Genomic DNA, 20,860 nt, shown 5'->3' on the forward strand with positions numbered 1-20,860 from the left:
TCAAACCAATCAGCTTAGTGTTTGAATGCTTAGGATTAGATTAAGATAACTATTAGTTGCAGACCATGGGTTTAGGGCAAATTGTGGGAGTAAGATGTGCATGACAAGGACTTTGCTCCTTACAGGTGGTTTTCGCAGTTGTTTATAGTGGAATATGAGAAAGACCTCTTACACAAAAAACTAGAGAGAGAGAGAGAGATAGACGGAAAGATCAGTAGAAATTTCAAGGGATAACGAGGGATTGAATTTGAATCAAATAAAAATGGAGTTTTATCTAAGCAACTTCATTCCACTATAGAACAAAATTAAAGTTCAAATAGTGAATAATTGACTCAAAAGAGTACATTGCACTTAATACTCACCAAAAAAGTAAAAGGATACTCAATACAATACAAGCACACTAAATTTATCTTAAGTACTGTTCTTCATCCAAACTTATTCTACCTTGAGAACCTATACAACTATTGTTTTTTCATCATTGTCATGAGAACCCACAGTACTCATATATTAGCCACCTCCACCAGATCTATATTTGTTGCCAAACATAATGAGCTGTAGCTTATCGTAACCTGCAAGCACGCCGGCACCAGCCACAGCACGCAGGATGTTAGCACCAGCGCCCTTGAAGAGAGATTTAGGCCCTTCCTTCTTGATGATTTGTTGAAATGCATCCAGGGAGCTCTTGTATTTAACAGCTTCTCCAGAGGTCATCATCATCCTTCTGCGCACCGTGTCAATGGGGTAAGAGGCCAATCCAGCGCCTATTGTGATTCCCCATCCCAGTAGGAAACTTGCCAAAAAACTATCCTGTAAACCCGAAAAATTGATTAGTAAGCACATAAACGGGTGCAAAGCAGCGCATAGTAACACCTTGTGTGACTGTTTAACCAATAACCATTTATCCAAAGATCATGAGGGGGAAGGAAAGAAGTACAAGTACTAAGTTGAGTCTTCGGATGTACCTGCAAAGAACCAACAAGGACCATAGGCTTCAGGGAATCATACATTCCAAAATATAGCCCACGGTATACTATTATTCCAACACAAGAGATATTGAATCCACGATAAAGGCCAGTAATGCCATCAGATTGGATGGTTTTCTTGTACACATCAATCAAACCATTGAACTGCCTCTCGCCACCCTTTTTAGCTGCCTTTGCGTCATTGGCCAAACGTGTTCGAGCATAATCCAGTGGGTACACAAAGAGAAGAGAGGCAGCACCAGCAGCACCACCTGATGCCAAGTTCCCGGCAAACCACTTCCAGTATCCATCTCTGTCCTTTTTGAAGTTGAACAGCCTCTTGAAGTAATCCTTGAATGCAAAGTTTAGGGCCTAAAAGATACAAAAGATTGACGTAAAACTTTGTAAGAGAGAAAATTTATATTGAGACTGCTGAGATGAAAAGAGTAGCCACCATTGAAGATTCAGGTGTCTGTATAGACCAATTCAAAAGACTTTGCACAAAATACATTTGGTGAAATAATCACAGGTGTTTGGAAGAAACAGAAAAGTGACCTGGGTGGGGAAGTATCTGATAACATTAGCAGTGTTCCCTCTCCAGAAAGCAAGGACACCTTCATCCTTGATGGTTCTCGCGAAGCAATCAGTAATCCCCTTGTATGGTCTATCTAGACGACCAGACTTAATCATCTCATCCTGATTCTGAATCAAAAGTTTAACACGCTCAATCGGAGCAGCAGCAGTCTTGGAAACAGCCGCAGAAACTCCTCCCATAAGGAAATCAACCATAAAACCCTTGACGCCTTTCTCTTCTACTGGAGCTTGTACAAACACTTGAGGGAGAGGACGCGGAAGTGCCAAGTCAGAGCATTGATAAGCAGACGACAAAGGAGTCTGCAGACCTCCATTGCGGAAAGGAGCACCAATAACACTATGATTCCGAAGGAACGAGTCAGGAGGAAGCCTCGAGATATGGTAAGACTGCCCATATATCTTCTGAAACACCGATGGATGCTGTAATCCATCTGCCATATTGAAAACTCAAAATGGTGACCTGCCAAATAATACAACACAGCATTATGGAGAAAAAACTTAAAGGTAAGACTTAGAAAAAAACCACTTTCAATTATCTTCTCAAATATCAGTTCTCATTATATTTCACAAGAATTACATACAGATTCCGCAATTTTAAAAGCCATTGCACGTAAATTACGCAACATAAATCAAATTGATCCCAATGCTCTAATGTAAGAGTTGAACCTAAAGGCTACAGAAATACCTACTGGTGCCATTACGAGAAAATGGACAAATGGTGTCTGATTTTCCTTGTGACAAAAAACAACAACCACAAAACCAGTAAAGACTCTTAGTTTTGTGACGCATCTCATAATGTATTGCAAATACACAACAACGGACGGAAACTAACACCAAATAATTAACAATGCTAACAAACACCATCAAACAAAATAACTACTATGCCTATGAAAGTATCTCGAGATTAGAAAAAAATTCAAGCATCTTCATTGCTTGTATCCCACAAGCTTGTTCAAACATATATTTGCCTTTGTACAAAACCGACAGGTATCAATGCAATTACAACCAACTATATTACACACTTGCAGATCATATACACAAAAGAGAACCTTTTTTTGAAAGTAAAAATATACAAAGATCACAATGGCATCAAATCTGAAAGCAAATAATAGAACTTACCAACAGTATATCAAACCAGTTAATTAGAGATAATAAGCAACAGAAGAAATGTAACACTTTGTTCCTTACACAAAGATAGCCTAGACACTTGAAGAGAAAAAAGGGATTACAAATCAAATTCCTTCATAAAACACGATTATAAGGAACAAAAGAAGCTTCTTATAAAATCTACCATAGTACGTACAGCATATGATTGCCCAGAAACATGAGGAAAACGTTTACATACATATATACATACATATGTGTATATATATATATATATGTGTGTGTCTATGTTTACTCAATTTGAGTATGATAAAGATGATACGATACAATCAACATTTCCAGTGAAAATGAAAGATAGTACTAACCAGAGAAGGTCTCTGATGACTTGAGGAGCACTTGCTACTTCTGATCGCGAGGAGAAATGACAGAGACGAGGAATATATACCAGAATTGACTAGGGTTTTCTAGTTTTCGATACACTAGGAAGGGAACCGGTCCTCCAACGCGGTGGTAAGAACAATTTAGGTGATGACTGATGACTGATGCGTGACCGCCTGAGGAACATGACGGTGGGCGCGAAAGAGATGCAAGGTTCTTTATGCCGTTATGGGCCAGCGGCCCAAGTGGATTGACGCTGTCTTTTGAAAAGCCCAATATGGAAAAAACCTTGCGTTTGGCCCAACAGGGAACAACAGCCCCAAGGGCCAAGGCCCACAACCCGCTAACTGAGATATCTAGGGCTTCAAGGTCTCCAGTCTACCTATAAAGCACTGTCCCGTCGTCGCTGCTCAACATGTGTTCGTCTCTGTGCGTCTCCGTTCTCTTCATCGCTTTTGAAGGTTCAATTCAGTTTTTTTTTTTTTTTTTTTTATCGGTCAATTTTGTTAGCTGCTCTCGTGGATTTTGTGATTGGATATGATGAATGTAATGGACGAGTGATGATCTATTTCACATGATCATAAATCTCTACTCGCTACGTTCTTTCTGATCCTTTTTTACTTTCTTTTTGTGTTACGTTTTTGGATATGGATGATGAATGTGATGAAATCAGAAAATCTTAGGACACCTTCTGACACAGTGCAAGTTTGCTGTGTATGAGAGAGATTTTCTCTTCTGATTTATGATATTATTTAGTAAAAATCTTTTTTTTTATTTTTGCTCTTCAAAAATTCACGAATTCCAGGTTTTTTCTTTTTCTAGATTTAGATGTTTCAATACTAAAGGATGAAGAAGTATGGTATATGTACATCCTTTGTTGCAATGTATAAATCATTGAACGCATTAGCTGCAAAATCATACTTGCCTGTAAGTCTGATTCCATTGTTTTGTTGAATGATAAAAACAACAGTGATAAGGGCACCTCGGTTACCCGTTGGTGATGGTCATTTTGCAATGAGAAGATATGTAGGTCTTTTCTTCACAAAGTATTTAGAGCCTGTTCAGTTTTAAATAATTCTAGACTGCTTGCCTCCTGTCCCTCCTTGCCATTCTTTTCGCTCTATATATATTTGTTTCCAATCTCAACATTCGGCTACGATGTTTTGTGAAGACTGAAATATGAATTTTTTGTATTGTAAAGACTTGTACATCTGTTGCATTTTTGGCTGATGATTTATTCAAATGGAGGATTCCTAGAGTTGAATATTTGACTTGTAGGATAAGTGTTTCCTTTCTTTGAAAGATGGAGGCTTTGTGTCATAGATTTATAGTCCTTCAGTTCAGTCGTCTATAACATCAAGTATATTGCTTGGCATTCAATTTTCCTTTTGCATATTTTTTTATGTTCTTTTGAAAATTATGCAGACTAGTTCTGAAATAGCATTATATAGTTTGAATGATGATGTTACTTGCATTTACTGGGAAAAAGTGGAGCTATTTTTGCATTCATGTTTTGCTGAATCGTCAGTTAAGAGAAGCAAGAGAAGGAAGGGCTGGAAGGGCTTGATGGGCAATGGAATTGAGCCAGACGGGAGGTGTTGAGATGTAGCCATGTAAGGGGCGATATCAGTTGTGGCAAGCTCATCTCCGCAAGGCCTTTGCTTGCGCTAGGATTGATAAGGACATTTTAGATCTCGTGACAGAGAGAGCTTATTCTTATGGTGTGGATTCTGCTAGAATCTCATCTGTTCTGGCTTTGAAGAAAGACCAACAGGAAGTTAAAAATTTCTGCACCATCTGCTTGGAGAACATGCTGGCTGGATCAGATGCCAGTCATGCCACTCCCGATCCCGTTGCTGATTGCTCTAATTCGTCACAGATGTGTTATTAAGTGGTTGCTGACCAGCGATGGTTGCCCTGTATGCCTTAGTAAGATGCTAAATGCCAGTGATGGTTAAGGAGCTGATGAACAGAATAGTGAAGTTTATGTTTTATTGATTGTTGAAGAGTTTTGGAGCCTCAATTCCATGTGTTTGCTTGACAATGTATTCCTCATTAAACACTTCTTAAAGATTAGTTGATGATGATCAATCAAATTTGAATATTTATTTCATTAATACTGTCGTGCCTCATGAGTTCAGGAAATAACTACTCCTCTTGAATTTCAAGAGAAGAAACAAGACATAATCACAAAGTTCAAGTGGAAGATTTGAACTCAAAATCAGAGTATATAAATCACCAATAATAATTGGTGATAGCCTGATACGTGATAGGGTAGTTCGTAAATCTTTTAAGGTCAAATTGTATGGACTTGAGAGAAGTCTTGAGCGTTGGTATTCGATTTAATATGGAAGCGTCGGTGAAGTTTAATTCAATGTACTTTTTATTGTGGTACGGATCTGACGACCCACCACATTAGAGGAGCCTCCTGAACTGAAATTCATTGTAGAATTAAATTTCCAAACGAGGCCTCAACAAGTATAATCCACTTTGATTCAATATGGCTTCAGAAAACGGGCTTAGTCGGGCTTCCGGCCCGTAGGATTAAAATGATTATTTGGTAACAGGCTAATTTGGGCTTTCGGCCCATTGGATTGATCTTTATCAAATCCATCTTCTCATCTGTCGAAGTCTCGAAGATTTCCATTGAGGACGCCTGCACTACTGAGACCATTGCTTGCTTGACGAAGAGGAAACCCTGCTCTCGTGTATTTATAATTTTATCTCACTCAAACAACTCCATCTCTCTCCATCATCCATCAGCAATCGAAGATTTCTTGACAAAGTCAGGGAAACTGAACGCGTCTTCTTTCAGCACTAACTAGGGGTTTGTTCTTTTCCGCCCACGATATGGCACCAGATTCAGATAGTACTCTCCCTAGTAGTGGTGGCACCGGAGCTCGAGAGGAGGAAACTGTGAAGGTCCCATCCAAGGACCTGAAAAAGAAAGATGACAAGAAGGATGAGGATCTGGTAAGTTAAGGCTTTCAATTTCTGCTCTCTTGGTGAGAAAATCGATGAACTGAAAATGAAAGCAGCGGGAGTTTTCTACTAATTTTGTGCTTTATGATGTTTATGTAGCTATCTGCTGACTTGTTTTCAGAAGCAATGAGAAGCTTGTTTCAATTGAGTTTGCGTAGTTGAATTAAGGTTTTGGTTTTTTGGAGCTAATTGCGAGAGTGAAAACGAAATAGGGAATGCTGTTTAGGGAGAAGGGTGCACTTTTTCCGATTTTACCCATGTTTGAATTCGTATAAGCATTTAATCATCTTTTCGTTATGGGGAATCGTGGAAAGGGGAAAAAAAACCAGGGTAAATGTGGTGCTTTGTTTCCTTAAAACGAGAATGGAATGTGCCTCATGTCACCACTTGAATTTTTTTAGGCGTTGTGGATGGAAATCTATTTCTGCAAGTTGGCTATAGAACCCTTGAATCTTATAATTTCTGCTCTGCTTTGTCATGGTGTCAAGTAGACCTTAGTGGACAATGTAGTTGGAATTCAGTTTTTCTTGTTGCGAGGGGTATTTTACTTATAGTTAGGTCTAGGTTCTTTGGACTGATATTTTTAATTCGAATTTGTAGTCTGAGGAAGATCTGGCTCTCAAGCAGCAGCTTGAGCTGTATGTGGAACGGGTTCAGGATCCTAATCCTGGCCTGCAAAAAGTCGCTCTTGAGAGCATGAGGCATGAAATTCGCACCTCAACCAGCTCAATGACATCTGTGCCAAAGCCACTTAAGTTCCTACGACCACACTTTGCAACATTAAAGGCATATTATGAACAAATGTCTGATTCCAGCTTGAAGGTACACTTATCTTCCTTGGTTGGGTGGATTCCGGTACACTTATCTTCCTTGGTTAGGCGGATTTCCTTATACTAATGTTTACTGTTCTCAAGAATTTTTTTTTCTCCTCAATACAGATTTTACTGGCAGATATTCTCTCGGTATTAGCCCTGACCATGTCTGCAGAGGGAGAACGGGTAGGTCAAATTATCTGTATGGGCACTAGCTAAAATCTTGTATATAACTTTTTAAACTTGTTATATGTATATGCAATAGGTCTCTTTACTTTATACACCCTTCAGCACCTTTTTTTTTTGTTTGTGCTTGATCCGTTTCGTTCACATTCCTTAATAAATTTAATATCTGATGCCTCTTCCAGGAGAGCTTAAAGTACAGGTTGTTGGGTTCAGAAGGTGATATTGGGTCATGGGGCCATGAGTATGTCAGGTGAGCATGTGGGGCTGAGGTCTTTGTCTTCAGTATCTGGAATTGTTTTGGAATATGATTGTTTTCTTGGTGCTTTTTTTAGATAGTCATGCTTAGGCTTCAATTGTCACAAACTCTTTTCCAACATTTTGTTGCCGTGTTTATTGTAATTGCCATCTGCCAATGCTTTCTTTAGGTAGTCATGCTTAGGCTTTGTTTGTTTAAAAGTTATCACCATCATTTCATTACCGTGCTTGTTGTAATTGCTTTAATAGTTTTTCCTGGGACGTCCATGTCCTAAAAGGTGGGGGGAAAAAAAAACCCCACTCATATTTGGTGATGACATTTTTCTTTCATGAATTGCATGTGGTATGTGGCTCTCATGAATTCAGTCATGGTGTTTCTTTTTTAAATATCTGTCTTAAATTCTTTGCTGCCTGTACATCATTATATTTCATTGGTCTTCCCTTTCGGTAATTAATGTGATGTGTGTTTTAATAGGCAAGCAGAGCTTTTGAAAATTTATTTGATAGGCATATATGAACCAATTTTATGATAATTTTGAACTGTTTTTTTCTCCCCCATCAGGAACTTGGCCGGAGAAATTGCACAAGAGTATGCAGACCTGCAGGTTCACAACCTATCCTTTAGAATTTGTATTAGAATTTTTTTTTTGTCTCTAGGTGCTGTCTAGATAATTCTCTCATGATTCATGAACCTCTTTAAGGTGGTGCTGCTTTAGACTTCTTATACTGGCAATCAATCATTTGCAGACTAATATCTCCATGAATATTTTGTACCATTGTTGAGTCATTACTACAATGGTTTTACATTTTTTTAAAATTAGCTTCACCTATATTGGTACTGTCATTCTTGATCTTTATAACAATATTAATTAGCTCGACTTCTAATGGTATTATTAACTGGTAAAGGACACATTCTTGTGTGTTTGCTGAAGGGTATTAGATGTTCAATGTTTCATTGCAATGTGTGATTTATTGTCCCACAACCCATTTTTTCCTCTCATTTTCTTTTAATTTCAAGTGTTTGACTTTGCATGGAACATATACTACGGGCCCTTTATTTAAGGGCTTGATGGTATGGTAGGCTCATAGTTCTTTTGGAAGAATTTCACGCATAACTCAACCCTGTCCCTTTTTTGGTTTATGTTGCAGAGTGAAGATGCCCCAATTGATGATCTGATGGACCTTGTTCAACAGATTGTTGCTTTCCATATGAAGGTGCGACCTTTTTTGCTTTCCATGTTTAGTTATAGTTAGCACAAGATGTATTATATTTATGATTCCAACAATACAAATGTGATGAGTCTTAATGTGAGGAAGAAATGTGTATCCATGTGACGACATATTAACAGTAAAAGAACTATCCCATGTGTGTCTAATAGATTCTTGGTTTTTTATGATGGTTTCTACTTTTGTGTCTGTTTCTCCCTTGTATAGGGTTATTCCTAAATCGTAATTGGGGAAAAGGTCATAATTTGGGTCTGGGAAGAAAAGTTTCTGATATGAACTGTCATAAAATTGATTAATTGTGTAACCGCTGATTATCTGTGAAAGAAAGTTTTGGTATCTAATATGGAGGAAGGGTTGGCTTTGTTTCTTATTAATTTGTATTGTTCTGCAGCACAATGCTGAACCTGAAGCTGTTGATCTTTTAATGGAGGTAAAAATGCCGTACTGTTGCCTCAATCTTCTTCCTTGATTGATTCTTTTTTCCTAGCCCTAGAATTTATGAGATGTGAATATAATCCAGGTTGAAGACCTTGACATGTTAGTTAAGCATGTGGACAGCACAAACTTTAGAAGAACGTGTCTATATCTCACCAGTGCAGCGAAGTTAGTGGGATTGCACAAATAATTACTCATGCTTAGCATTCAGATAAAATACTTTTATCAACACTTGCAACTCTTTCTTATTTGCCCACCGTTTCTAATTTTTCTTCACTTGCAAAAATCATAGATACCTTCCCGGGCCAGATGATATGTCAGTTTTGGATATTGCACTCACGATCTACATGAAATTTGAAGAATATGCAAATGCACTTCAGATTGCGCTCTTCCTTGATAACATGCAGGTTTGCACTTTGTTATGCTTTTCGGAAAATTTGACTTCAATTAAATGCTTTTATGCTTTATGTAAGGATTATATTGTAGTAAAGAATAGTTATTTACGTATGAGGATTTGATTAATGATTACTACTTTACGTTTTCCAGTTCCTTTCTGGTTTGTGTTTATCTAAGGACATTATTCAGTTATGGTCCTTAACTTTTGCTTATTCTAACAATTCAAATGTATGCTGGCAGCATATAAAACAGGTTTTTACATCTTGTAGTGACATGCTGAAAAAGAAGCAATTTTGCTACATCCTTGCTAGACATGTAAGTCTCGAGTTCGAATATTTTCACACTTTGATTTATAGTTTTGCTGACGAGTGCGATTGAAGCTCTCAGAGTTTTGGTGATTATGATCTCAATTGCAATTGTTTATTTTAAGGGGTTGGGGGGCCGGGGGGGGGGGGGGTTCTTCTCCATTGCTCACCACATCTTTAATTTTTGTAATTTCATTCGTGATGTGTATACGAGTGATTTCTTTCAATGCTATGTTTTCAGAGATGGACTTTTGATACCCATGAAGGCCCTAGAACCAATTCTTTTTTTTTTTTTTGGATAAGTTGTGTGGGGTAATATTATTAATTTTTTGACGGAAAGGGGAATCAAACTGCGAAATTGTAAGGAGCTGGTCACCAATAGACTACATGTGCTCCTTGAATCCATCCCTAATGTATCACCTTGAATCCAACTCTAATGTAAGGAGCTGTGCACTTCTTGCTAAGTGGCATTACCTTTTTGAAGGGTATTACTCTGGAGCTAGATGAGAAGGTGGCGTCAAGCGATGAGGATAGGGAGGCATTGCAGGAAATCATGAACAACACCAAGTTAAGTGAAGGGTATCTCACCCTTGCTCGTGATATTGAGGTCATGGAGCCCAAATCTCCTGAAGATATATACAAGGTTCAAAATTTGACTTCATAAATGATGCTGCAATTAAGTTTTTATTTTAACTGTCAGCTTTATTGTATTATATTTTTCTTATGACCTATTAATTTGGCAACATACTTGCTTGGACCTTTTCAGGCACATTTACTTGATGGTCGGGCTAGTGCTGGTGCAAGTGTTGATTCAGCGAGACAGAACTTGGCTGCTACATTTGTCAATGCATTTGTAAATGCTGGCTTTGGTCAAGTAATGTGTTTGGAGGTTAAGTTAATGCAAGTTGGGGGTGTCATTCTGAGTTATATTGCTACTCATTTTTTTTTTATTCTTTGTTGCAGGATAAGTTAATGACAGTTGCATCAGATTCTTCAAGTGGCAGTTCTTCTGGAAACTGGCTTTTCAAAAATAAAGAACATGGGAAGGCCAGTGCTGCAGCGAGTCTGGTATGCCTTCTATGAAACCAAATTATCAATTCTTATATAAATTAATCTTGAAGATTCTCATCTTTTTTCTTCTCATATTAGGGTATGATTTTGCTGTGGGATGTTGACTCTGGACTTGCTCAAATTGATAAGTATTTCCATTTCAATGATAACCATATTATTGCTGGAGCACTGTTAGGTGTTGGGATCGTCAATTGTGGTATCAAGAATGATTGTGATCCCGTGAGTCTTGTTTTTTCTTTTATAGGTTTGAATGCGAGGTAGAGGTTTTGCATTTTATATGTAGATTTATTTTCTTTTCTCAGGCACTGGCACTACTCGGTGATTATATTAGTAGAGAGGATCCGACCATCCGAATTGGTGCGATAATGGGCCTGGGAATTGCATATGCTGGTACTCAGAATGACCTGGTGAGATGTATTGCCCATTTCAATTTTGATGTAATTCTTTCATTTAATATTTTTTTGATGGCATTAATCTTGATATTGCCTATTTTGAGAGTACTTGGGCCCTGATGGTGATGGCTTTTTTTTCAGTCTTGTTTGCGTTACAAATGACTTTGTGTGACACCATTTTTTTTATCCTCTTAATCATGGTCACTGAAAGCTTTGACCAAAAAGAACTAAGAAATGTTGTTTAGATTTGACTTGAAGTTTGCAAGTTGGTCCGTCTCCTGGTTGTTATTGTTTTTCGAATTGCAATTGTTACATGTTTCTTTCCTTTATTTGCAGATTCATGCTAAATTGTCTCCCATACTTGGTGATGCAAAATCCCCCCTGGATGTTATTGCCTTCACTGCAATCTCGTTGGGCTTGGTATACGTGGGTTCCTGCAACGAAGAGGTAGCTCAGGCTATAATATTTGCACTAATGGACCGAAGTGAGTCGGAATTGGATGACCCCCTCACTCGATTTTTGCCTCTTGGCCTTGGCCTTGGCCTTTTATACCTTGGAAAGCAGGTAAATTGTAGCTGCTGGAGCCTATCTTATACTGTTAGCTTAAGCTAATTTGGAACTTGCAATGTTTGATTATGTTAACTGATTTTATAATTGCTAAGTTTATCTTAAATTTCCCAGGCTATGGAAATGTACAGCAATTTCCTGATTCTATGCGTTTGCAACCCTTTTTTGGTGTTTTAACAGGACAGTGTTGAGGCTACAGCAGAAGTCTCGAAGACATTTAATGAAAAAATAAGGAAATATTGTGATATGACACTACTTTCTTGTGCATATGCTGGGACAGGCAATGTCCTCAAGGTATTTTGCAGAGGCCTTTCACTTTCCTTCAAAGTTCTTTTTTACTTGAACCACAAAGGTAACTAACTATTCTTTCAATGCAGGTTCAAACTCTTCTTAGTCACTGTGCACAACATCTTGAGAAGGGTGAAACCCACCAGGGACCAGCAGTGCTTGGAATTGCTATGGTCGCAATGGCTGAAGAGCTGGGCCTTGATATGTCAATTCGTTCATTAGAACATCTTTTGCAGTATGGAGAACAGAATATCCGTCAGGCAGTTCCATTAGCCCTTGGTCTCCTCTGTATATCAAACCCAAAGGTATGGATTTCATTATGTTGGCACTGAAAGGAGATGAAATTTAGTATAGTAGCAATGATTTTAAGGTTGCTGGTCTTGTGGGATTGATTGCCAGAATAGTGCTGCTGCACTGCTTCTTCGGCTGAAAAAACATAGAAATGAAACTTCATTTGGTTGTACGCTAAGCATTCATTAAAATATCACTTAGTTACTCTAGCTTTTGTCTGACCATCCACCGATCTGAGAAAGTTGGAGGAACCAGAATTTTTATGCAGATTGTTTACTTAGTTTCACAAGTGAATACAACCTTGTTGACATGTTGTTAGGAAGTGCTTAAGATGCTTAGGGAGAAGAGTTCTGCGCCATGTCAGTTTGCAACTTTGCATAATATGGCCTTTTGTTTTATAACTATTATTTCATGTTACCAGGTCAATGTTATGGACACATTAAGCAGACTTAGCCATGACACGGATTCAGAAGTTGCAATGGTAAGCGACTCTACCCTTAATTCAAATAGCTTTGTTATTTTGTCATGTACTTTTAAAGGGTACAGATTTTGTTTGAATGGTACAGGCTGCTGTTATCTCCTTGGGTATGATAGGTGCAGGAACAAATAATGCTCGAATAGCTGGCATGCTTCGCAATCTTTCAAGCTACTACTACAAGGATGCCAGCCTTCTGTTCTGTGTAATGCTTTTAATGAGTTTGTGGTTTCATTTTCATTTGTTAGTCTAATGGCATGTTCATTTAAAATACTTATTTAGTTCCATGCAGTATTGAATAATTCATATTCTTTTGCCTTTGCAGGTTAGAATTGCTCAAGGTCTTGTTCATTTGGGGAAGGGCTTATTAACTCTTAATCCATATCATTCTGATCGTTTCTTATTGTCACCGTGAGTAATCTTTTTTTTTTTTTTGTAGAACTTACTCAAATTATACTAGCTGCTAGTATTTTACTATTTTAATAACGAGCACTGCAGCTTGGAAGTGTACTTTCTTAGTGTCTCCTCGTTCACTTATTACACTTCCTCCCTTCTCTTAATCACTTTATAAAATATTATGGTGTGTGTCACAGGACTGCGCTTGCTGGCATAATAACCATGCTGCATGCATGTCTTGATATGAAAGCCATCATTTTGGGGAAATATCATTATGTACTTTATTTCCTTGTTTTGGCCATGCAGGTTTGTTTTGAATGAAAACTATATTTCCTTTTGCATTGAAGTCTTGGTAATTTTGTAAGTTTTATCATTTTGCAATTTTTGGGTGACAGCCACGGATGTTAATGACTGTTGACGAGAATCTCAAACCTCTATCTGTTCCTGTTCGCGTGGGCCAAGCTGTCGATGTTGTTGGCCAGGCAGGTCGACCTAAGACTATCACCGGTTTCCAGACCCATTCGACCCCAGTTCTTCTGTCTGCCGGTGATAGAGCAGAATTCGCTACGGAGAAGTGTGACTTCTTGCCTTCATCGTTGCTTGCTATTACTGTTGGTTGCACTTCTTAACACGAGTTTCTTCTCTCTTTTTTTCGCCCTCTTGGGTTGTGTGTGCGCACATGCAGGTATATCCCTCTTTCGCCCATTCTTGAAGGTTTTGTTATCTTGAAGGAGAACCCCGAATATGGAGAAGACCACTGATCAGAATTCAGAAGAGTGGATCCCCCATTGGTTTTATTGCGACGTAGTCATTGAGAAAGGATGCATGTAAGCGTGCAGTTTAATTACAATTGATTGAGACGAGGGTCGCATCCGAAAGGCAGCAGATTATGAGACCACATTAAAGCACACTTTTGAATGTTCAAAGAGGGAATCTCTACTGAGCCGAAAGGCAGCAGATTATGAGACCACATTGAAGCACACTTTTGAATGTTCGAAGAGGGAATCTCTACTGAGCCGGACTCGAGCGTGCCCAGTTAGGAAAAACATGTTAATGCTGTTATGCTACTCTTCTTTGTAGATGCATATTATGCATAAACTGAAAGAAGCTCTAGGTTCGAATCGGTAATCTTTAATTTCTCTGTATGATTTGTTTTTATGAGATTGCTAGCCTAAGACTTTCTTTTTTTTATACCTCTTGTTGAGGGTCAATTCCATTCACTAGCGAGCTTACTAGCCAGCTTATTCATGAACGTGCAACTAATCAATAAACATGATTTTGAAGTTCTTGTTTGAGTCTGTTAATGAGTGTACGGACTTGGTCATTATCTCTGACCTGTATAAATGAACAGTTAAGTTTCAACCTGTAAAGATGGATGTTAAATTGTCTAAACTGTGGTAATATTCACAATACTGCATCCGCATTAGGCAGTACCATAATGCTTGAAATCAAAAGCTTAAGGCCAGGTTCCCCGAAATGAAAATATTTAGCTCTCAAGTAGTTGTACGAATACATGATCAGTAACATCCCAACTAGAACATTTTACATCCTTATCAGCTCCATGAGTGCCCCTATAACAGCGATGTTATGATCGTTGCTTTTGATCATCTTCCTCGTCATCATCGGAGTCACCACTCTCACGAAAACGTGGATTCTTTTCCTGTAGGGCCAAAACAATATGGGATTATAAAGAGTGAAAAGAGAGATGATTTTCAGGGAAAAAAAAACTTCAAAAGCAGAAAGCACATAGGTATTCCGACTTCATAGACAAAATTGGTGCCACTTTCAGTAGACAAAAACTGAATAATTAAACAACCAAGCATTGAAATTTACACAGCGCAGTGTATGAAAAAAGACAATTGCATATCCTCAACAGAGCAACCTACAAGGTAAAGAACTCCTATGCATAAGGCTTCCGCAATGGGTGAGGTTGGAGACATGCAAGTGTATATAGACCTTATACTCACATAATATGTGGAGAGGTTATTTTCAATAATTGAACCTATGACCTCTAGATTGTACCCTTACAACTCTACCACTAGGACACATGCTCGTTTGTAACAATGATTTAGTATTTGACATATTACCGGTCTAGAGTCATGATCAAAGTTTCTCCTAGAGTCATGATCAATATTTCTCTTTGAAGACTCATGAGCATGTCGATCGTCATCTCGATGCCTCTTCCGATGGTAATCTGCCACAACAAAGAAGGAACAATAACAGACAATTCTTAAGCATGATTGCAAAAGGTGTGCAACTCAATACAAAATATTTAGAAAACAGACAGTACCTCTACCATGCCTAGAACCACCACCGTGGCCTCCACTGTGTCTTCCATCTACAGGACTAAAATGTCAGAATATTTCCAAAAACAACCTTTATATAACAAGTACATGTAGCTTACAGAAATCATAAAGCTTTTGTAGGCTCCCAATAAACAAAAAAAATAAAATAAACCTGAAAGGCATCAACTATCAAAGATACCATTAAAAACCTGCTCGTCTAATGACAATCGGTGAGACTTCCATGCAACATATTTGGATCAGTCAGAAGTTTGTGCCACTAATTATATTCAGGACTAGGTCTAATCCAGTTTCATTATAGCCCATAACATCGATAATAGATTAAACAAAGAATTTGTGACAGCTACAAGGACTTAGAAAAACACAATCACTAGAGACAAAAGTCTTCAGGCATCAGTTAGCTTTCATATAGCTTCAATCAAATTTTTTTCCACATTGCCCACTAGGACGGTAGCACCAAATAGTTTTCTTTTGCTCTTATAATCTCAACTTGCAACTATACTACTACTTGGAAAAATACAGTATAAACAATGATTGACGAGCCTGAATTATTCCTTCCAACCATGGAAAGATTCTATGAATGGCCAGCCAACTTATTTAGGCTCATGGGGCATGGCTAACACGTAAAGGTCCCCCAAAAAAAGGCCAAAAACATAAGCTTTGGCCAACTAACCTTGCACATTAAGAACATATTAGGTCCATATTCAACTGAGAAAAAGGGAGATATGGCTTGTTAATTCTATAGATAAAGTTATTGTAGGATAACCTCCACCATTCCATCATACCTTTTCTCTCAATAAAGTAAACAATTTATGAATTCCACAATGTCAAGATAGAACTGGTTTCCAGATTGCCAACAATCGTGTTAACCAAAACTCAGTAAACAGCTCAGAAAAATGTAGTAGTCAAAAGAGGTATAACAGAGCCAATGGTGACTTACAATGAGGTGCCATAACTGGTGGGAAAGAGCCCAATGACCCAGTACCATAATCTACAAGCTGCCTTTGTGCTTCCAGCTCTCGCTGTACTAATTTTCCATATCCACCTCTGCGTATAACACGTTGAGGAAACTAAAGGAGCATACATATTGAACTTTTGAAATAATTATCAAAGCAACAAATAAAAAACACAACTGTCAGAATTTTTGCGATACTTCTCTAACCTCCAGAAGAACAAAATTAAATAATACTGACAAATGATGAGAATATCAGAAGAAGTTCCCATAAGGGAACTCAAATATATCTACAATGAAAGATCACTGGCATTTCAGGATTCAGCTCTAAAAATAATGATAGTTTCATGGGAAGAGATTATGCTAGCTTACATTGATCCACCTACCATATTAGTTTAAGACATTATTCACAATGAAAGCAAAAATAACAAAGGATATCTGGATCGTAGTCAGTACGATATTCGTCCCGCACCTGTACAATGACTGGGAGAAATCAAATTCCAACAACTACAACATAGACCACAGAAAACAACTGAGTATGCGAGCCAGCTTACCTGTCCACCACTTCGTCCACGGCCCCATTGCCTGCCTTCCTGAAACCCCCAATCAAAATCCACACGTATAGGACGGTCATCAAGAATTGTCCCACTTATATATTTGACTGCATCCTCTGCATCTTCTCTTGAGTAAAATCTGACAGAAAACACACACCAAAAGAGTTCATAAGTCTCACTAAGATTATCTTTTTAGGACAGATTACATCAAAATCAATGCTAAAAATTCAAGTTGTTCCCACTTCCCAACATTATCAAAAGGTGTACACATCAATCAATCTATGTTGACATTATACACTATAAAATTATGCAATTGGAGACTTACAGGACAAAACAAAAGCCACAAGGTGTCTTGGAGTTCTTATCCAATCCCATGATTATCTTCTTAATTTCTCCAGCTCGAGAGAAAAGCTCGTAAATTTGCTCTTCAGTTGTATAGAAGGACATGTTACCAATGTAAACAGTGGTTGAGGTTTGAAGTGTATATTCGAATTCTTCTTGTGTTCCCAAGAACTTTCGATCCCTATAAGCTGAAAGCTTCGTTTGATCCTGAAAGTCATAAAACAAAAAAATTAAAAATGCGCAGAAAGAAAATGACGATTGAACTTCTATATCCAAACAGAAACAAAAAAAACAAAGAAAGAAAACCAAATACCTTGAAAAGAGAAGCCATGGCGCTCCACGAGTGTCCAGAACCCTATCCCACTGACTCGCTTCGAGCTCCGGTGATCACTCGTGATGTTCCGTACTGAAATACGAGTACCAGATGGGAAAGATAGACAGCCCTAACAAACCCAAGTCAGGAGGCCCAATGGTAAGCCTTGGGCTCTTTCAGAATTTAGTTGGTTGCAGGCCCATATGATTGTCCCAGTTGAAGCCTTGGGCCCTACCGGAATTAAGTTGATTTATGGCCCATGATATCGGCCCATTTTCTTTGAAGTAGTTCGTTTTCTTTTATTTTTTGATTTTCCTCCAACTGTTATCGTCGTCGAAATGGTCTCCTTCGCCGCTGCCAGATCCATTCTCCGCTCTGCCTCAGCCCGTAGCGCTGCTGCGCGTCTCGCCTCCCGGGGTAGCTCCGCCAAATCTGCTCCGTCGCCCTTTCGTACCTCTGGCAGCAAACCCCTACCTCAACGCACTTTCAGGTTAGAATTTATAGCTTTTGCATATCTCTGTGTGAGAGAGAGTGAGAATGGAAATTTGAAAACGGTCCTGCTTGTCACTGTAGGAGTCCTGTTGAAATGAGCTCTTGTGTGGAAACGCTGCTGCCATACCACACAGCTACAGCTTCTGCTTTGATGACTTCGATGCTTTCTATTACTCGCTGCGGTTATGGTTGGCTTCCCGAAGGTAATTGAAATAGTTTTATTGATGCGGAGTAGGGACTTCGCAAGTTGCGTATTTTTGGAGACTTTTAGTTTTAATTTTCATTTCCTTTTATTAAAGTGGGATTTCCTGGGGTTTCGTTTTGGTTCCACTTTGTAAACTCTCAGTATATTTATAATAAAATCAGAGATTATTCTCTAACCCTACTTTGTTCAATTTTTGGTGAATTGATCTAGTGGAACTGTAGTTTATTTGAATTCGCTTTGTTCTACCACGCTTATGCTTTATTGAGATTGTAAAAAACATTGCCAGTGGATGGCTATGTTGTTGTTGGATCGAACTAGGAATTGATAGATATGGCGAGGGTGGTATTTATTAGAAGAACTGGGTTATAGAAACTATTTTAAGGCATTTGATTTTTAGATAAGAACATGAATTGGTGGTTTGGTGTTAAGCTTTCCATTACATGTTTTGCTGATTCTCTGAGTAGTGGTTATGCTCGTAGGCTGCCTAACCGGTGTGTTTTTTATTCTTGAATTAGATGTCTAGCAATGTTTCTAGGAGACTAGAACATCTTGCTGTTCTTTCTTCCTTTCAACTTTCTGGTAAGCTAGTGTTTACTAGATGTTGGCTTCAAGTTATTGGTCATGTATCGCAAAAAAAAAAATGAATGCAAAGCAATTAGTAATGATTTTCAATTTAAAATGAGAGGGAAGACACTGCTCTTATTATCATTGTGCAATATGGGAATAATTAACTTCAGGCAAAGGCGTAAGAGCCTGATTTTTCGCCCTCTTCTTTTAAAATGGATTGAATGGATTAACTGTGTTATTAGGTGATGTAAACTGATGCATCATGGCTTCTAATAATTCACTTTTCAATTGAAAATTGCTCGATCTGCCCTCTGAATTCCCATGGTTCTCCTCTTTCTCATGTTGTATGTGTCAGATGACTAGATAAGATGAAGATGGAGAAGCACTAATGGAATTACTTGGGCCAGCTTGTTTTTTGGTTTTTTTTTTAGGTTTCAAAATAGAATAAACGGTGTCATTATAGGCTAGGGAGGGTGATTCTATGTTTAGATGTAATGTTGACAGTTTATACAATAGGGGCATTTTGCAGACATTGATTTGATAATTAAAGATAAGGATAGGTCTTAATGTTTTGTTTTTCCATTTTTTTGTTGGGTGTACTAGTGTTTTTAGCCCTCTCCTACAAGAGTTTATAATCATATATTCAAATGTCTAGAGGCTTCTGATGCTTTATTTTATTTTTTTAAATTTGAGATGTGATGCATATATATGTGGTTGTGAATAAGTGGTGTGTTGTAAAATAAAGTTCGTATGGCTGCCTTTTAAATTTTTTTGCTTTAGAGAATTTGATCTAAGAAAAGGATTGTTGTGATTGTTTGGAAAGCATACTGATTATTTCTATTCGATCAGCTGCCAATGATGATGTGTGATAAATCGGAGGATTCATGCCTATTTTATCTACAAATTCAGCATTCTAAGACAGCAACTGCTGATAAATTAGAAGTTTTGAATGAGCAGCTGAAGAGACAACTTCAATTTCATGAGCCTTCAAACCTAGATCAATTGATAGTTTCAATCCACTCCTCTGGATGGGTTAAAGATGTTAACCTTAATTGTCGGAAGCTTAATGTTGAGTTCCTCAACACCAGTTGAGATATATTCCAGATTATTGAATTAAGTCACAATTTGGAACTCTTGTTTCTTGTGTGAATGTTAATAAAATCAGTGGTGTACTGGTGTCATACTAATGTCATGTATTTAATCAGCTTGCAATGATGATGCATGATGGATGTCGCATTGGTTCGAGGGAAGTTTTTGTCAGAGTACTTGAATTGTAATGAGCCTTCTACTAAACAATTTTGTTCGTTCCGGTAGCTATGTTTCTTGTTTCCATTTGAATTTATTATATGTCCTTTAGCTGAAACCCTTGTGGACTTCATTGTAATAGAGCATGCATATTATTGGCAATATTCCCATTCCCCCCCTCCCCCCTTCTGATCTTGATTGTAGACTGGTAGTGAATATAGCTGGACGGCCGCTAATGTACTTGTATGCTTGTGTTCTTTTCTTTCAAGTTCATTGATCTGAAAGGCATTAAGCAGTTTGCTGTACTATAGTATATGATAATTCTGAAAGTGGAGACGTCCAGAACTTGTGTAACACTTCTCGGTTACAAGCCACACAGAATCCCTACTATGATGAAGTTAAAAGCATATGCTTTAAGCCTGGGGCATTTGGCAGCCGTAGCTTCTTTTGAACTAGTGTGATCCAAGAAGAATCACTTGTATTATAAAGTTAGAAGCCACACAGAACCATTACTAGTTTTACAACACCTGGATGCCAACCCCACACCTTATCAGTGTGAACTGAGCTACCACAATGGCACTTGGGCAATTCAGATGACAAACTGAACTCAATTTATTTCCAGGGTATGGAAACCGCATAAAACATTTTCTACCTATAAAAAGTGCAGGTTAATTCTCATGGATGCCATCTTAACAACCGTATGGAACTACAATCAACCTGCATTTTGGCTACCGCACTTGAAAGAACAAGTCTAGGGTTTAGGCTCACATT

General features: G+C 38.1%; 4 protein-coding genes, 1 long non-coding RNA gene and 2 other non-coding genes across 7 annotated transcripts; 5 read left to right on the forward strand and 2 right to left on the reverse strand.

The window, feature by feature from the left end:
- Positions 1-268: 268 nt before the first annotated feature.
- Positions 269-3,211, reverse strand: LOC120004454 (ADP,ATP carrier protein 1, mitochondrial-like). The gene is made up of 4 exons (XM_038853801.1): positions 3,026-3,211; positions 1,518-2,016; positions 963-1,334; positions 269-807 (listed from the first exon to the last, which is right to left on the reverse strand). The coding sequence occupies exons 2-4, from the start codon at positions 1,992-1,994 to the stop codon at positions 508-510; spliced, it is 1,149 nt and encodes a 382-aa protein (XP_038709729.1). The 5' UTR covers positions 1,995-2,016; positions 3,026-3,211; the 3' UTR covers positions 269-507.
- Positions 3,212-3,437: 226 nt separating this feature from the next.
- On the forward strand, positions 3,438-5,155 carry LOC120003521. The gene is made up of 2 exons (XR_005469360.1): positions 3,438-3,499; positions 4,464-5,155. It is a non-coding gene; the product is annotated as an uncharacterized LOC120003521 (long non-coding RNA).
- LOC120004643 lies at positions 3,568-3,655 on the forward strand. Its single transcript, XR_005469573.1, has one exon. It is a non-coding gene; the product is annotated as a small nucleolar RNA R32/R81/Z41 (small nucleolar RNA).
- On the forward strand, positions 3,691-3,784 carry LOC120004642. Its single transcript, XR_005469572.1, has one exon. It is a non-coding gene; the product is annotated as a small nucleolar RNA snoR31/Z110/Z27 (small nucleolar RNA).
- Positions 5,156-5,679: 524 nt separating the features above from the next.
- Positions 5,680-14,401, forward strand: LOC120003880 (26S proteasome non-ATPase regulatory subunit 2 homolog A-like). The gene is made up of 24 exons (XM_038853021.1): positions 5,680-6,011; positions 6,621-6,842; positions 6,959-7,018; positions 7,201-7,268; positions 7,836-7,878; positions 8,423-8,488; positions 8,892-8,930; positions 9,021-9,103; positions 9,228-9,342; positions 9,572-9,646; positions 10,121-10,279; positions 10,403-10,510; positions 10,600-10,704; positions 10,786-10,926; positions 11,010-11,114; positions 11,436-11,663; positions 11,847-11,960; positions 12,044-12,259; positions 12,667-12,726; positions 12,812-12,925; positions 13,046-13,131; positions 13,314-13,422; positions 13,512-13,690; positions 13,802-14,401. The coding sequence occupies exons 1-24, from the start codon at positions 5,889-5,891 to the stop codon at positions 13,875-13,877; spliced, it is 2,694 nt and encodes an 897-aa protein (XP_038708949.1). The 5' UTR covers positions 5,680-5,888; the 3' UTR covers positions 13,878-14,401.
- A 182-nt stretch (positions 14,402-14,583) lies between these two features.
- LOC120003881 (nuclear cap-binding protein subunit 2-like) lies at positions 14,584-17,739 on the reverse strand. The gene is made up of 8 exons (XM_038853022.1): positions 17,581-17,739; positions 17,251-17,474; positions 16,926-17,064; positions 16,810-16,843; positions 16,360-16,470; positions 15,407-15,454; positions 15,204-15,310; positions 14,584-14,776 (listed from the first exon to the last, which is right to left on the reverse strand). The coding sequence occupies exons 1-8, from the start codon at positions 17,596-17,598 to the stop codon at positions 14,702-14,704; spliced, it is 756 nt and encodes a 251-aa protein (XP_038708950.1). The 5' UTR covers positions 17,599-17,739; the 3' UTR covers positions 14,584-14,701.
- Positions 17,740-17,893: 154 nt separating this feature from the next.
- Positions 17,894-20,207, forward strand: LOC120003882 (protein NUCLEAR FUSION DEFECTIVE 6, mitochondrial). The gene is made up of 3 exons (XM_038853023.1): positions 17,894-18,070; positions 18,154-18,275; positions 20,050-20,207. Exons 1-3 carry the CDS (start codon positions 17,919-17,921, stop codon positions 20,067-20,069), a joined length of 294 nt encoding a protein of 97 aa, XP_038708951.1. The 5' UTR covers positions 17,894-17,918; the 3' UTR covers positions 20,070-20,207.
- Positions 20,208-20,860: the final 653 nt, after the last annotated feature.

The sequence above is a fragment of the Tripterygium wilfordii genome, chromosome 8 (assembly GCF_013401445.1).
Source record: "Tripterygium wilfordii isolate XIE 37 chromosome 8, ASM1340144v1, whole genome shotgun sequence".
Lineage (NCBI taxonomy): Eukaryota > Viridiplantae > Streptophyta > Magnoliopsida > Celastrales > Celastraceae > Tripterygium > Tripterygium wilfordii.

Bases quoted from the DNA above. Each gene is read 5' to 3' on its own strand.
- LOC120004454 (XM_038853801.1), bottom strand. From the start codon at position 1,994: ATGGCAGATGGATTACAGCATCCATCGGTGTTTCAGAAGATATATGGG. The intron at 1,335-1,517 runs GTCACTTTTCTG...TGTATCTTTTAG, and splicing joins TCAGATACTTCCCCACCCAG to GCCCTAAACTTTGCATTCAA. The intron at 808-962 runs GTACATCCGAAG...TCGGGTTTACAG, and splicing joins TCCTTGTTGGTTCTTTGCAG to GATAGTTTTTTGGCAAGTTT.
- LOC120003880 (XM_038853021.1), top strand. From the start codon at position 5,889: ATGGCACCAGATTCAGATAGTACTCTCCCTAGTAGTGGTGGCACCGGA. The intron at 6,012-6,620 runs GTAAGTTAAGGC...TCGAATTTGTAG, and splicing joins ACAAGAAGGATGAGGATCTG to TCTGAGGAAGATCTGGCTCT. The intron at 9,343-9,571 runs GTTTGCACTTTG...GTATGCTGGCAG, and splicing joins TCTTCCTTGATAACATGCAG to CATATAAAACAGGTTTTTAC.
- LOC120003882 (XM_038853023.1), top strand. From the start codon at position 17,919: ATGGTCTCCTTCGCCGCTGCCAGATCCATTCTCCGCTCTGCCTCAGCC. The intron at 18,071-18,153 runs GTTAGAATTTAT...TTGTCACTGTAG, and splicing joins CTACCTCAACGCACTTTCAG to GAGTCCTGTTGAAATGAGCT. The intron at 18,276-20,049 runs GTAATTGAAATA...GTATTTAATCAG, and splicing joins TTATGGTTGGCTTCCCGAAG to CTTGCAATGATGATGCATGA.
- LOC120003881 (XM_038853022.1), bottom strand. The intron at 16,471-16,809 runs ATATCCTTTGTT...AACGTGTTATAC, and splicing joins TCGTACTGACTACGATCCAG to GCAGAGGTGGATATGGAAAA. The intron at 15,455-16,359 runs GTAAGTCACCAT...TTAGTCCTGTAG, and splicing joins ACCAGTTATGGCACCTCATT to ATGGAAGACACAGTGGAGGC.